This window comes from Quercus lobata, chromosome 7 (assembly GCF_001633185.2).
Source record: "Quercus lobata isolate SW786 chromosome 7, ValleyOak3.0 Primary Assembly, whole genome shotgun sequence".
Classification (NCBI taxonomy): Eukaryota; Viridiplantae; Streptophyta; class Magnoliopsida; order Fagales; family Fagaceae; genus Quercus; species Quercus lobata.
The window spans coordinates 39,534,728-39,550,706 of NC_044910.1; the positions used below are offsets into that span (position 1 = coordinate 39,534,728).

General features: G+C 33.7%; 1 protein-coding gene across 1 annotated transcript; it reads left to right on the forward strand.

Moving 5' to 3' along the window:
- The first annotated feature begins 13,260 nt into the window (after positions 1-13,260).
- On the forward strand, positions 13,261-15,411 carry LOC115952195 (cytochrome P450 94C1-like). Its single transcript, XM_031069272.1, has one exon. The coding sequence runs from the start codon at positions 13,317-13,319 to the stop codon at positions 14,895-14,897; it is 1,581 nt and encodes a 526-aa protein (XP_030925132.1). The 5' UTR covers positions 13,261-13,316; the 3' UTR covers positions 14,898-15,411.
- Positions 15,412-15,979: the final 568 nt, after the last annotated feature.

A 15,979-nucleotide genomic window follows, 5' to 3' on the forward strand; every position in this document is an offset into this window, starting at 1 on the left:
CAACTTTTAAAACTTACAATTTACATACTCGAGTATTGCATTATGTCAATGTAATCCTTCAATTAATAGAGTTCATCACATTCCCACATTTAACTTAGCAAAAATGATGTTTTTCTGTTCTTATATGAAAATAGAAAATAAAAATAAAAAAAATTATAAAAAGAGATGGTTAATGATAATAATAATAATAATTTTTTTAAAAAGCCTTTGATTAACTTAATTAGTAAGAACTTTGACGTGAAACTATTGCTAAAAATGGAGTTTCATATTAGTGAAAGAAAGAAAGAATATAAAGAATATAGAAATGCATGCATATATATTTTCTTGGTTTAATTTCCCTTGAAATAAACATTGGAAGAAGTTGCAGTGGAAAGCTTTGAAGTTTGATCACAAATGTCACCTATTTCCTAGGTCGAAGGATCAACTTAATTAGGTTTGTTGGACTCATTTCTTTAGTTATAGTGCATGCACTGGCAGATACTGGGGTACTCGGGTGGGGTACTAAGTGCTAGCTAGGTGAGCTGCTGGTACTGTCTTTTCAGACCCAACTCTCTCTCTCTCTCTCTCTCTTGTTTTGGTAGGTTTTGATATTTCTTATCTAATTGCTTACCTAGACATGCATAAAAATCAAACAACCTTACCTTCCATGCACCACCCATTTTAGTATACAAAAAAGAAAGAAAGGAGAAACTGACATTTGAGCAAAGTTATCACCACAAACGTTGATCTTTTATATGCTGACTGGACACCGTCTTCTTGGTCTAAGAACATGTTGCTCTGCCCAACATATATGGAATCGATGAATCAAACACCATAGCCAAGTGCCGGGAGTGATGGTTTTAGTCTTTTAGAGAGGAACACAAAAAGGCAAATTCACGTGGAGTTCATCAAAAGACGCAAACGCACTTCTCGCAATCATTTCATCTAATTGAAAACTACAACAGTACGAACTACATGAGATTAATTTATACCTGTCCAGTGGTGCTGACTATATAACAATATAAAAGGCCAGTATTTAACGAACTATTGTATCTTTGTCTCTCTTTGGATAGGAAATAAGATGATATTAGGTATAAACTTTTAAGGAAAATCTTATTATACATTAGGCATATACTAATTATCTATTTTGAGAAAATTTTTATAGAGGATTAAAAAAGCTGTAAAAACAGTTTCATTTTTTCATAATTTTTTTAAAAAAATAGTTTACTAATATATGCTCTAAGGGTACATGTTAATAAAACTCTTATACATTTGATATTTTACACTTATAGTACACATTCTCTTCTGAATTTATGTTTTTAAAATATAATTTAATTAGTTCACGTGGCGTGTCTGTATGCAATGGCGTAGCTAGATTATTTTCTCAGAAGGGCCGATGTGTAAAAATTTATTTGTCATAGAAATTGCAAAAAAGAGAAGGGGTTTTTTTCAAAACCTAGGGGGGCCATGGCCCCCTCTGACCTCTGACCTCTTCCCCCTCCCCCCCTCCCCCCCTCCACCAGTACTGTACTGTAAATAATGCACAATAATAAGCATGTGATTATCATTGCTCCGTATACTCTGTATTGAGATTGGACAACATGTTACACAGAGTAATAAATTCTCCTCTAATATATGGGCACCCACTAGAACACCAATCGCATAGAGTACACAATATAGTGACGTTGTCACCACTCAAATTATATTTGGTCAGAAATTTTTTTAAAAACCAGAGGATAATACCCTTTGTCAAATATCATATGATTAAAAATATGTATTGGAGCCACTAAGGGCTAGTCAAAAGTTTTCACATTGTTCAGCAAAAAAAAAAAAAAGTTTTCACATTGAACAATTCTTCTTGGGAATTTCATGATTTCATCCAATTGAATATTCTTCCAACTCAAGAAATCGCTTTGATGCCCTAACGACATTGACATCGGCCCCATCTCTTTGGGTGTGTTTTTGGCTTTAGCTTAAAAAACCAGCTTATTTTACTATTTAGCTTATTTTTGCTATTATTCATGAGTCTCGTTACACGTTTTGATATTATTTATGGGTCTACACTGTACTATTTCAGCTAACTTTTATCTTTATCTACAGTACTTTCAGCAAAAAGTTTTCAATTCAGCAAGATAAGCGGATCTCAAATAGAGCCTGTGTGATATCTGGGGTTGGACTCCCTCACTAATTCTTAGTAAAAAAATGAATGTTCAAATAATGTGTAAAACACCTTGAACGTTTAGACCCTTAATTTACAAATTACCAATTCAAGCTTATTATCAAACAATGTATGTGTGGAATATAAACATAAGCTAAACACAGAATTGATAAAACAATCTAAACCAAATAAAATCACAATTACAACAAAAATTAAATGGCAAAGATTAAGGGAAGAGAGATACAAACACAAAGACAACACAGCGATGTGTTATTGAAGAGGAAACCGAAGTCCTCGGCGTAAAACCTATCTGCCGCCCTCCAAGCGGTAAATAATCCACTAGAGAATCAAGTTGAAATACATGAACAGTAGAAGACCCTCCAAGCCTAATCTACCCAGTGTACCTAAGCCCTCCAAACTCCTACTTCAACGAAGTTACGTCGAACTTTTGTCTTCTCTAGCTTACCAGATTCCGCTATAACCCATAGCATCAACCAATATCAATTGGTCCTTTCCTGACTGCTTCCCAAGCACCAAAAAGCCTTTTCGCAGATATGGGTATGGTGAGAAAAGGTTTTGGCTAATGTACCTCTCAAGGATGTAACAATGGAGAGGGTGAGAGTTGAGGAATTTGAAGAGTCACTAAGTTACGCTGAACCTTTGTCTTCTCTAGCTTACCAGATTCTGCTATAGCCCATAGTATCAACCAATATCAATTGATCCTTTCCTGACTGCTTCCCAAGCACCAAAAATCCTTTTCGCAGATATGGGTATGGTGAGAAAAAGTTTTGGCTAATGTACCTCTTAAGGATGTAACAATGGAAAGGGTGAGAGATAAGGAATTTGAAGAGTCACTATGTAAAGATTGTGGATGAGTCAATCTTGTTTTTCTCTAGGGTTTCTCTCTCAAAATTCTCTCTGGAAGCTGTATACATTTCGTGGGTATAAGGGGTATTTATACTTGTGTGAGAATGGAATACGAAGAGTTAGTTTTTCAAAACAGAGCTGGTTGGCAACTTGACCTCGCGACTTGATTAAGTCACGAGTCCAAGCTGCGAGCTAATTGAATGGCTAGTTTGGACTTTTTGTCTTGTAGTGCTACAGTTGGCATGACGGTTCAGCTTCTCTACATGCTTCACTCGTGTGCATCCTCTGGCAGCTTGCCAGTCGTGAGCCACCCACGAGATCCAGTCACGAGTCCCTGCTTCAGTGCACAGTCTTGAGCATTTCTTCACACTTTCTCACACACTACCCTTACATAATTCCCACCTAAATACAGGGTTTCTAAGTGCTGAATTACAAACAAATTGGTACGGAATAAAACCAACAAAATAGTTGATTAAATTCAACCTTACAAAAAGAAATCCCAACTCAAACTTCCACAAGGAACTTGGCGCAATTAAGTCATTATAACCTATCTTACCTCATAATAATAATTATAATTATAATTTTTTACAATTATAGTCAACTTTTTTTTCTTTCATATATATGAATTCCACTAACTATTATATATTAACCAAAAAAAAAAACACAAGAGGAAGAGATGTGATCCTTTTACCAAAAAAAACTTAAAATAGATCTAATGTTAGCTATTACAAAAGCTATAGACCATGAGGAAGAACAAGCAACAAATGGATCAAAGGCATTTAAATCATTCCCTTCCAATATAAAATTAGTGATCAAATCCTTCTCCTTTCATTCCTTCCATAGCAAATAGAGCCTGTTTTTGCTTCCGCTCATAACTAATCACTAGAATTAATAGCCTGAGACCATATGTTTAACACTTTTGCCGCCTTATGATTTCGACAGGTCATAGGTATCATCGTTCAATTAGTTCTAATAATTGCATCAAACCTCAACTTTCTCATCCAAATCATCTTGCAACTAATATCAACAAATAGTAAGAAATTTTGAGTTTTCTGTTGTTGGATTTTAGCACCTTACTTGGACTCACAACCCACCCGGTCCAGTCCAATGGGTCCCTGGCAAAGGAGTCAATCTCATACTGGTGGTTGTACCGGTTTGACCAGTGGAACGATATATTTCGGTATCGGTCAATGCCAGTGTACCGTTTCAGGTTTACCATTATTTTATATATATATGTGTGTGTGTGTGTGTGTGTGTGTGTGTGTGTGTGTTATAATAAATATAACAGTTTACCATAAAACATTACCTCAATTCAGAACAAATTATTCATGGTTTTAGACTTTAGCATCAATTGAAAGAAAAAAAAACAAACAAACAAACACACACACACACACAATATAAAAAAATAGAAAACTTAATTGTTCATTGCATACTAAGAAAACAAATAATTCTAATAAGTTAATGCAAATAAGTTACCATTCTACTCTTTCAAAAATTCAAAAATTACAAAACTAAAAAAAAAAAGTTTTTTCTGTACCGACCGATATTGCCTGAAATCAGCCGGTATGGCCAGTACTATCAGTTTTTAAACCGATACAAAATGTTGGTGTTTCGATACCGGTATACATACCAGTACGATACATACCAACGAGTATCGATACAGAATCGACCACCTTGGTCCCTGGTGGTTTTGACTATGGTGGGTGGTCAAAATTGGATCTTAAAATTCACATAAATCAAATATTTGAGCAAGTATCAAGTTTATAGTAAAAAAATAAATAAAAAATAAAAAACTAAAAACCCAACTCAACTAAAGTTTTTAATCCATATACCTTTAATTACAGGTGTTTAATTTTCATTGAAAATAAGGATTTCATCCTTACTTCTTCATATTCATTTGCTTATGAGCAATGCACATTGACACAAAAAATTGATAACATTTTTGACACTTGCTAATGTGACAAGTTTGTACTGGTTCTCATATAGGCCCACCACTAGCACCATTTTTTTACCTACCACTAACAATCTATCACATCAGTAATTGTTAGATTTATTGTGTTTATAAACTTTCTCTTTGCATGTAGCTTTTTTTTCTTTGTCAAGTACTCTCTCTCTCTCTCTCATATTTGTCGTTTGTTGAGTTGTCAACCCCTTAGTGCCTTGTCGTCAAATTTGTTGTGTTTATAAACTTTCTCTTTGCATATAGCTTTTTTTTCTTTGTCAAGTAATCTCTCTCTCTCTCTCTCTCTCTCATATTTGTTGTTAGTCAAGTTGTCAACCCCTTCATGCCTTGTCATCATTTGCGATCACTCCCAGTAGTAGTTTTATAAAGTCATCCCTTTCTCAAGGAAACTACTCGTTCTCAGTTCCTTTTTAGCACCAAAAGACTATGATGCTTCATCCACAACTCAATGTTGTTGTCGTTCCTCTTTTATATATTTGTATTATACTATGATGAATGTTGACTTTTGTGATTGAATTGTATTTGTAATGTATTAGGTTTGATTTTTTTTTTTTTTTTTCCCATTTTAGATCAAAGGCTCATGGATCTAATTTATTTCCATGTTGGGAAATTTGTGTTGAAAAGTAATTAACCCTTTGATATCTAACCAACCACCCAAATATTGGGGTGATCCATTTTGACCATTCCAATGGTTGGCGGGTCTAAAGATCCCTAACCTAAAATGGTCGGATCAAATAATGGGTTTACCCCAAACCCAATCTAACTTGACCCATGAATACTAGTAACAACAACCCACAACCACTGGTGGCAATGAGGGTGTTAAAAATACAATCACCCAAAACCAACAAGAAAATTACCAAACATTACGTAAGCATAAAAAAGTTAAAGAATGAAAGAAATTGCCCTAATTTTCACAGCCAAACCATGACCACCAACAACTAATGAAAAAAATCGATTGGCAACAATGGACAACAAACCAACAAGCTCAAAGAATGGATCATGATGGCACTCATGCTGCTAACGACAGGTCTTCATGGGCGAATCACATGACTCAATCGCTTATAGATCGATACTTCCACAATTGTGAGATCAATAGAGAGATGTTGAAGATTTGAGAAATGGGAAAGGGGTAGGGGTTGAATGAATTTTTTTTTTTTTTTTTTTTAAATTATGAGATATCATTTAAATAGGGAAAAGAAAGAAATAAAGTCTGATATAGATAGATATAAAAAGAGTATAAATTTTTTTTTTTTTTAAATAATGGAATTTCAACTAGAATTGAACTAAAACTATTAAAAGAAGTTGGTGTATATGCTTTCTGAAAGAAGATTCAATTTGTTCCTGGAAAACGTTTTTAGGCATATTGACAGAAGGCTCGTAGTGCGTGATTGAAGTGTCTAGCAAAAGAAAAGTTTACTCAACTATTGAGGGCACCTATATAGCTGACGACGCTGGATAGGATACCAGATTAGAGTAAGCCACTAGGGTAGGTGCAAAAGCAAGTGGGGACTATAAGTCTATAACTGTATAATTAGGGATCCAGTTGCATTGTTTTGTTATTGTCTTTTGTTAACGGTTCCATCACTCCGTTAAGGAAGAATTTGCAGAATCTTATTGTATTGGATAGCAATAAAAGCAAACAAACAAATACATCTGTAGCTAAATCATGTATAACTGCAACCAAAAAACTAATCAACTACAGTAAAAAAATTCAACCTTAATCATTGCCTCCAAACACTCGTTAACCAACCCTTTTATTATTTACGTGTTTAACTTTGCAGACCAACTTATGCTAAATGAGGTGATATTACATACACCGATGCATGTAAGCGGGATCTACTCTATGTAAGAGGAGGAATTCACGCATGGTAAATTTTCTCACAGTAGATATTAGTTAATTAGTTACATAGCTTACGTTAGTATTGCATATGCTTTACGCCTTTACTTTTATAGTCGCTGTTTCGCTGTTTCTTAATTTTGGGTCAATTTTAATGTTGTTAGGTTGTTATTGGCATTTATAGTCTGTCCTTCGAAAATTTGTGACCTAGGTTACTCAAGAAGTCATGATACAGCTTGCTTAGAGATCATACACATGGCAAGCACCATTCTGTTTTTGTCAGAACAATGAAATTAAAGCTAGCGACCTGTCGTCACTGTCACAACATAAATTTAAAGACTTTTATTTTTTTGCAGTATTTGATTTTTCAATTGGGAGAAAAAAGAAAATATACTCCGAGTACGAGAACGATATTTCAGATCTTTTTTCCTTTTTATTTATAAGCTAGCTCTCTCAATATTTTTCTCTTTAACGACAATATTATTTCGGATTTTTTTTTTAATTTTTTTTTAATTCAGTTATTTTTCTTTTATAACTTGTGAAGTAAACAAAGTGAAAAGTTAAAAAGAGATAGCAAGCAACATAATAAAATATTAAAAAGGACATATAACTAACTAATCAATGATCGAATCTTTATATTGCAGTTAGTTAATTAACCTTCTTTTTGAGAAGTTGAAAAGGTCATCATGCAACTTAAGTAAGCTTTTAAGTAACAAAGCTTACGTTTAGGGTTTAATTAGGCATGCATAGCCTTTCTATTTCCAACTGATCATATGGCTAAACGTCCAATTTCAAGCAACTTAAGCACATGCCTTGCAGTTCTAATATCCTATCAAACCAAGCTGATAAGTTACTATAAGTGTTGCGATAATTGTCACTAATTCCAGTAATATTACATGTACGTGCACTTTTTGTCGTGTTAAAGTTAGGCATGCAATGACCTATGATTAGCAACTGGGCTTATTCTTGTGGTTGTAAAGCATTCTCTCTCCCCTCCACTCCTTTCTTTTTTTTTTTTTTTGTTGGTATTGAGATTTTTTTCGCATCTCTTTAATAAATAATATTATAAGCACAAATTATTTTATAATATTTTTATAAACTATTGATGTAGTAAATTCTTACTAGTTCTCATCTAAATTTGTCAATAATATTACATTTTTACTGGTTAATAATCACAAACCACATCTTTTGCCTCTGTATATTCCAGTGAGTTATAACTAGAAACACGTCCCAAAAAGCAAAATAGTCAACTTTGTTTAATTGTCCCCGTGACCATTCGAAAAGATATGGTGACAAAATGCCAATGGAATGCTGAGTACACCTATCACCTATGGCTATAAATGACTGATGCATCAAAATTTGTTAGAAATTTGACCGTAGCTACTGCCTCAATAAAGTGAAGATAGGTGGATTTCAGCAGCAAGAAAAACAAGGGGTGCTGTAACTTGCCCCCATCGTTTCTTTTATTTGGAACATCATGCCCCATATACTTTCCCCAAAGAATCCAGCTGGTATTGCATATGCATATGCATCTACGTCACACTTGCTGTCACTGCAAAAATAATTTCAAGGACTTTGTGCAGCACGTTAATTTCCTGTGAAACAAAGTTTCTGATCGAGAGTGTGATATTTGTGGACTTGAGTTAAGGTACGGTCTTATTTGCATCAGGACTTTCTTTTTAATCCCCCGACATTGAGATATTTATGGCTCATTCGATTACGCGTGCAAGTATAGGATAGAAAGCTATGTAGCTCAACTGACAATACATTACAAAAATCTTGATTTAAGTTTTAGCGACCAAATTATTAGTGATAGCCAAAAAGTCATTACTAATAAATAGACCTCAGTGACGACAACGACCAAAAAAAGGGGGTATTACCGTATAGGATAGAGATAACAACAACAATAACTCAATAAATTAAAAAAATTCTCTCTCATTTCCTTTCGGTGATATTATTTTCAAAGCTGCTATTTTATTTCCTCATAGTTGAGGGGGGTTTTTTTTTGGAAATCCCTCCTGATTAAGTTTATATAATTACCAATCAATCCAACAAATATGGTTAAGTACAAATTTGATGAAAAATGTTAGGATTACAAAAAATTACATAACTTTTACGGTAAATTGTGAATAATAAAGATATGAACTCATTACTTTTTCTCTGCCGTTCATAATTCATCATACTGCGAATTGTGATAAAAATTGTAATCTTAGCATTGTTCAAATTTGTTCCCTTAGGCTCAATTTGTGCCTTAGACTTTAATTTCATCTTGAATTATTTTAAAAAAAATTGTAATTATTGAAGTTTTTTAAAAAAAAATTGTATATCTTTTGCTTCAGTAGGAGAATGACAATCATTGATATATGGAAAACGTTTTAGGGCACATGTCTATGACTCTATATGGTACTGATATGAGACGTTTTAAACTATATGATGCCTTCACGGAACACGATTTGGGGATTACGTATTACAAGTTTTTTCTATTTTTTTTTTAAATATTATAATTCTCGTGTTCTCTTATATTATGATTTTATGACATCAGCATATGAATTATTACGTAAGCATATAAAGAAATATGATATTAATTTGAATTTGGAAAGCCAATACAACTCTGCCAATCCAAGTTTTCCTCTGGTTATGTTGGAATCAAGTGGTTCTAGCCTTGACTTGGAGTGCCCTTTGTGTTGCAGAGAGATTATTCATGTGCCAAGAGATTGAGATTGTAGATTCTCATGCCACTTTGCAATGTTCATTCCCTAAACCTGTTCTTAACTGGCTTATAAAGAATGGTTCAACTTCTATGTTAAGAATGCACGTGGGAGTAAGTTTTTGCATAGAATAATATTGATAAGAGTGAGTGGTTAATATAATATAATTATATTCAAATTCACAAACTTAAGCTATGTGCAAAGACAGATACTAAAGAAGTTGTTAACTCTTTGGAATCCAACACAATACTCTGCATTAGTTTATGAAGATCTTCATAGACTAGTTTAGAATATTTTGTTGGATTATGCATCTCTCTTCTTCACTATCTACCTATCAAAAAACAAAACAAATAGAGTTATATATCTATGCACCCCAAGAGAGGTTGTAGACAAGTATAAGACTTTTTAATCTATTAATTGTACACCTCCTCTAGATGAATCCTTTTGTTTTATTACTAATCAAACAACTATGATGTATTGACTACTCATTTAATTCATGATTGGAATACACCCGCATGGCTAAGCCGATTGAAGCAGTGGTAGCAACTAGCAAGACGGCCAATTTAGTTTGCTAGAGAGGTTCGAATCAATGAGTGAGACTGAGATTGAAAGGGGACTCTGACAAATTTTCAAGCATTTAATGAGCCTCAGCCTTCGCACTCCACATCATCCAGAGTCTCAACATCTTCCTCAAATGCTTTGATTGCACTGCTTTAGACATATGTTAGAAGGCATACAATGTCGTGGTCCATGCCTTAGATAAGGAATGCTTTAGAATGCAAATCCTCTGTAACCTGGTTAGAGACAATGTCACTTAGAATTAGGGCAGTAAATGAGCTAAGCCAAGTTGAATATTGAAAATTTCGATAGCAGAAAAAAAAAATCATTTTCTAAGTTGAGTTTGAACTATTCACAAATAGGTTGGTTCATTCACAACATAAAATTCAGGAAAAAAAAATTTATTTGCCTCAAATACTCCATCCTTTTGTAGGTTTATAAATAAACTAAGTCAACCATAAATAGTTTGAACTTGACTCGATAAAAAAGCTTGTTTATGGTTGTGTTTGGCATTGGCTTAAAAAGCCAACTATTTTTACTATTTAGCTTATTCTTATTACTGTTCAACTTATTTTTGTTATTATTCATAGGTCTCATTGCACTTTTTGATACTATTTATGGATTCCACTGTACTATTTCAACTACTTTTAGTTTTTTCTACAGTACTTTCAGCAAAAAACTTTCAGTTTTAGCTAAATAAGTTATTCACAAACTAACTTTATATTTGTTAGTTTATAAACAAGTCAAGCTTAGCTTGTTTAATACACAAGTCAAGCCCAATAAAAAATATGTTCATGAACAACTCAGGAACTATAGGGTTCGGCAAAAAACAAGTCGAGCTTAGGCTTTTTTATGGGCTTGATATACGCTTTATAAATAAACTTATATATTACTAAGTCTTTAATTAATTGGGAGTAGCCCACTAGTCCAAACTAAATAAGGTTGATAATATGCTTAATATGGAATATAATTGTGTCAGATCTTGAGTTCAATAACTTGATATATTGAGCTTGAGCTTGACTTGACTTGACTAATAAATCAAGCCAAGCTCAAGTTTTGGACTTCTTGACGAGTCTTTTTTTTTTTTTTTTAAAGGGAAATTTTATTGAAGATAAAGAAACAAATAAACAAGCAAACAGAGTTCCAACAACAAAACAAGAGTGTCTAGACTCTTGATTTTAGACAATAAAGAGTCATTTGGTAATGTTGTTCTAGTAATATTATTTGTATTTTTTAGAAATACGTGAGTGAAAAAGTATATAAAAATATATGTAATATTATTTAAATACTTAAAACTGTTACTCAAAACACTCTACTAAATAGCCCCTAAATATCCAACCAGAAGGAAAGAAAATAAAACACACAACAAACTACAAACAACAACTTTTTGACGAGTTTGAGTATTGATGTGCATAAAATATATACAATAAAGTACTCACATATATACATATTTAGCCTTACTTTTATGTTATTTTGTGACTAATTATATAATATCTTTGTGTTGTAGGTAACAAGGGCTTTACATGCAAAGTGGGGTTAGGCCAATTGAATCAAGCTAACTTACATTCAGCCATGCATGAATTTAAGAAAAGACCAACTCAATTAAATTTAAGTCCAATTGGAGTAAGGAATCAAAGGAAATTTGCTCCAAATCCAAGTCCAATTCGGATTAGGATTCCAGACTGCATATTAGTTAGTATTTTTGACATAACTTTTGGCTTAGATGTCCAATCGAGATGATTCAAGTTGGGCTGGAAAGATAACTTAAAGGGATACAACTTTGTAGTTTACCAAAAGTCCAAATTCTGATGTTAAATAGGCCAAAATAGTCGGTTAAGTGAAGCCAAAAAATCTGGGATTTTCTCCAAACGAGAATTCAACTTGTAATAGGATTCCTTGACCTATTTAAGGGTTTTTTAGGGCAAAATTTAGGGAGGCTGAGGCTGAAGCTAGTGCTAGGACTGAGAGTTGAATGCATAGAAAGTGCGGCTACTTCTTTGGTTTTCTTCCATGCAATTAGTTTTATTTTATTTGTCTAGTTTAATGTTTAGTATTTTATTTTTGTGTTTTCTTTCAATTACTATGAGTAGCTAAATTTATAATTAGGGTTGAGGATGATACCTTGTTAAGGATTATCAGTAATATTTATGTGATTTGATTTTTCCCACAATAGTTGTTCTTTAATGATTTAAATTGTTCTTGCTTCATATCAATTGACTAAGATGAGATTCTAGATATGAATTCAATCATGTTTTTCTCATGATTTAGGATTTGTCTTAATTAATTGAATGCTTGGTTTATTAATTCTTAATTATAAAATTGGATATCACTTGTGATTTGTCTGTCAATGGATACAATTTATTATTGGATTTTTAGAATTGGATATATCTTGTGATTTGTTTGGCTACGGATACAATTGATAATTTGATTTTATACTTAAGAAGTGAAGAAGAACATGCTTTTGATTTTTAAAATAAGGATTTTAATGATGATATTTTCCATGATAGCAAGATTGATTTCTAGATTATCATGCAGTGATTGTGAAAAATTAATGATCATAAATATATGCTGATATGATTTATAAGGCGGATTCTAAAACCTTAATTTATTTCTCTTGATTGTTTACATCTTTTTATTGCTTTATATCTTTTGTTTAGTTTAACTATTTGCTTAATTTTATTATTTGTTTAGTATATTTAATTGCAAAAAAACCAGTTTTTATTAAACTAGATTAGGATTAGTTTGGTTAAAGTTTAATCAATTTTTCTACGTTTGTTCAAGTCCCTATGGGTTCGACCTCATTCTTGTTCAACTATATTTCGGTACGGTTCGTACACTTGCGAGTACTTTAAAATTTCACAATAAGTATGAACATTTTTTTATACTTGGTTCAAGCTTGAACCGAGATTAGACATTTTATTTTTGTTGTAAAGTCTAATTTAAACATTTAATACTAAAAAAAGCTCAGTTGCTTTACCGTCGGAGATGCAAGTTGAAAGAAGAGACCGGTTGATAAAGATAAGAATAAATGCACGTGGCTGAATCTCCACATATTACTATAGGTGTGACGCAGAAGATTCCTCTACTAATTGACGTAGTTGTTTTGAGCACGAGTTTTAAATGCTATTATCTTATTTCAGCTTTTTTTATTTCATTTTTTTATTTTCCATAGTTTTCTTTGTAGTGGAAACAGAGAAACCACTGAACTAAATCACTGTTCTAACAAATATAAAACTCAAGCTTCCAATGTACAATAGCTCCAAATGCTCTTTTGTCTCTCTCATTCTAGTTTCTTCTCTCTCTTTCCTTTTTTTTAATCTTCAACCATCAATGGAGATTGAAACTTCCTGGTTCTTGCAGTTTCTTAATGCCTGCTTTTACTTTCTTGCACTTTGTTTTCTTATCTTTCCTCCCTTGCTATACTTAGCTGGACTAAAGCCTTGGTGCAACTGTGAAATATGTCATACTTATCTCACGTCAAGTTGGTCCAAACAATTTGATAACCTTTGTGATTGGTATGCTCATCTTCTAAAAAACTCTCCTAGCAAAACCATCCACATACATGTTATTGGAAACACAATCACAGCCAACCCCAATAACGTTGAGTACATGCTTAAAACAAGGTTTGAAAATTACCCAAAAGGCAAACCCTTTTCCATGATCTTAGGTGACTTTCTGGGTCGAGGTATATTCAACGTGGACGGTGACTTATGGAGGTTCCAAAGAAAGATGGCGAGTCTAGAGCTCAACAAGTACTCCATAAGATCGTTTGCGTTCGAGATTGTCAATTACGAGATCAAAACCCGGCTTGTCCCACTTTTATCCTTAGTTGGGAGCAAAAAAGATGGGGTTTTGGATTTACAGGACGTGTTTAGAAGATTCTCCTTTGATTGTATATGCCGATTCTCATTTGGGTTAGACCCCAGGTGCCTAGAGTTGTCACTACCCATGTCTGAATTTGCTGATTCGTTTGACCTTGCATCGAAATTATCAGCAGAGAGAGCCATGACTGTGTCCCCACTTGTATGGAAGATCAAAAGGGTGTTCAACATAGGTAGTGAGAAGAAATTAAAGGAAGCTGTTAGCATGATCAATGTTTTGGCACAAGAAGTCATAAGGCAAAAGCGCAAAATGGGATTTTTCACTCATAAAGACCTTTTGTCAAGGTTCATGAGTAGTGTTGACGATGATACATATTTGAGAGACATCGTTATAAGCTTCTTATTAGCTGGGCGTGACACGGTTGCATCAGCCTTGACTAGCTTGTTTTGGCTTTTGGCAAAGCACCCACACGTGGAGTCAGCAATCATGGCTGAGGCAGACCGAGTCATCGGAGCAAATAAGGAGTTCACAAGCTTTGAGGAGCTACGAGAGCTTCATTATTTACAAGCAGCAGTGTATGAGAGTATGAGACTCTATCCTCCTATACAGTTTGATTCAAAGTTTTGTCAAAAGGATGATGTCCTCCCTGATGGGACTTTTGTGAGGAAAGGCACTAGGGTTACCTATCATCCTTACGCAATGGGTCGGATTGAAGAAATTTGGGGTTTTAATTGCTTAGAATTCAAGCCAGAAAGGTGGTTGAAAGATGGTATATTTTTTCCAGAAAACCCTTTTAAGTACCCAGTTTTTCAAGCTGGACTCAGGGTCTGTTTGGGAAAAGAAATGGCTCTAGTGGAGCTCAAATGTGTAGCACTTTCATTGCTTCGAAAATTCCACATCGACTTAGCTACACCAAGCCACACGCCACGGTTCTCTCCAGGGCTCACAGCCTCATTTAGTGGCGGATTACAGGTTTTGGTACGAGAAAGGGAAACACCTTTGTAATTCATACAGTCCTTAGCCCCATTCTTCAAGATTGCTGTTATTGTGGTGAATATTATTAGTGCCATTCCTAGCCATATGTGCACCAATGAAATTGTGCAGGTTGTACTGAATTTAGAGGAATGTGACGTATGATTTGATAGTCTACATAGGCTTGCACATAGCAGAATGTCTGCTTGGTGTCGGTAGGATTTTTATCCAAAAAATTCTGGTACCACATTTAATTACATAATTTTGTCCATAACTTGTCTATATGGCAAGTTATGGTTGGTAGGGATGATGGGATCAATGTGAGGCATCCTTCTATTAATCATAACTTGTTAAGGCAATATTGTGTAATTGGGTGTGGTACCAGAATTTATGTCTTTATCCTTAAGGATGTACAATATAATTATGTAGCTGGTGTTTTTTGACTGTGCAGATAGACATTCCTTCGTGGAATGTTAGATGTTCTGCCAGTTATTTTAGCGCACTCCTTATATATATTAAGCTCCAATTAACTTTGGACTCTTCTATTTGTGTGCAAGATTAATGTGATGTACCAAAGCAAGTAGCTTCTTTGATTCTTGTATTGCTTTATTGCTTGGAACTTTATTCTTAAGGCTTATATATATATATATATATATATATATATATGTTGCAACACCAAGTTTGAATTAAAACCCTAATAAAGCAGGCTCAAAATGGTTTTCTCTAAAGTTTCAACCTCTCACTTATCAAGAGAACTCAGTTAACAGGTGGGTTTTATGACCTGGTTTTAATGGATAATAATATGCTTCTTGCTGGAATTAAAGTAAGGTAATTCATTTCTTAAAAAATAGAAATGAACCTTAAATTTACCTTAAACCTTTTGAACCAATATCTATATCAGTAAAAACAGACCCAAAAAAAAAGAAAGTTGGAATGTAATTGGAAAATGGTTGGGAAGCAAAAAGTATTGGGAGGTGAATAAGGTACAAATTACTTTTCACGATGTCTTCACGTGTACATGTTCTGTCATGGCTCTCACAACACTGTTTGTGTTCTGCACTTCGATGGCTACAGTTTCCAACTTTCCATGTTGTCCCAAGATCTGCAAAGTTGCT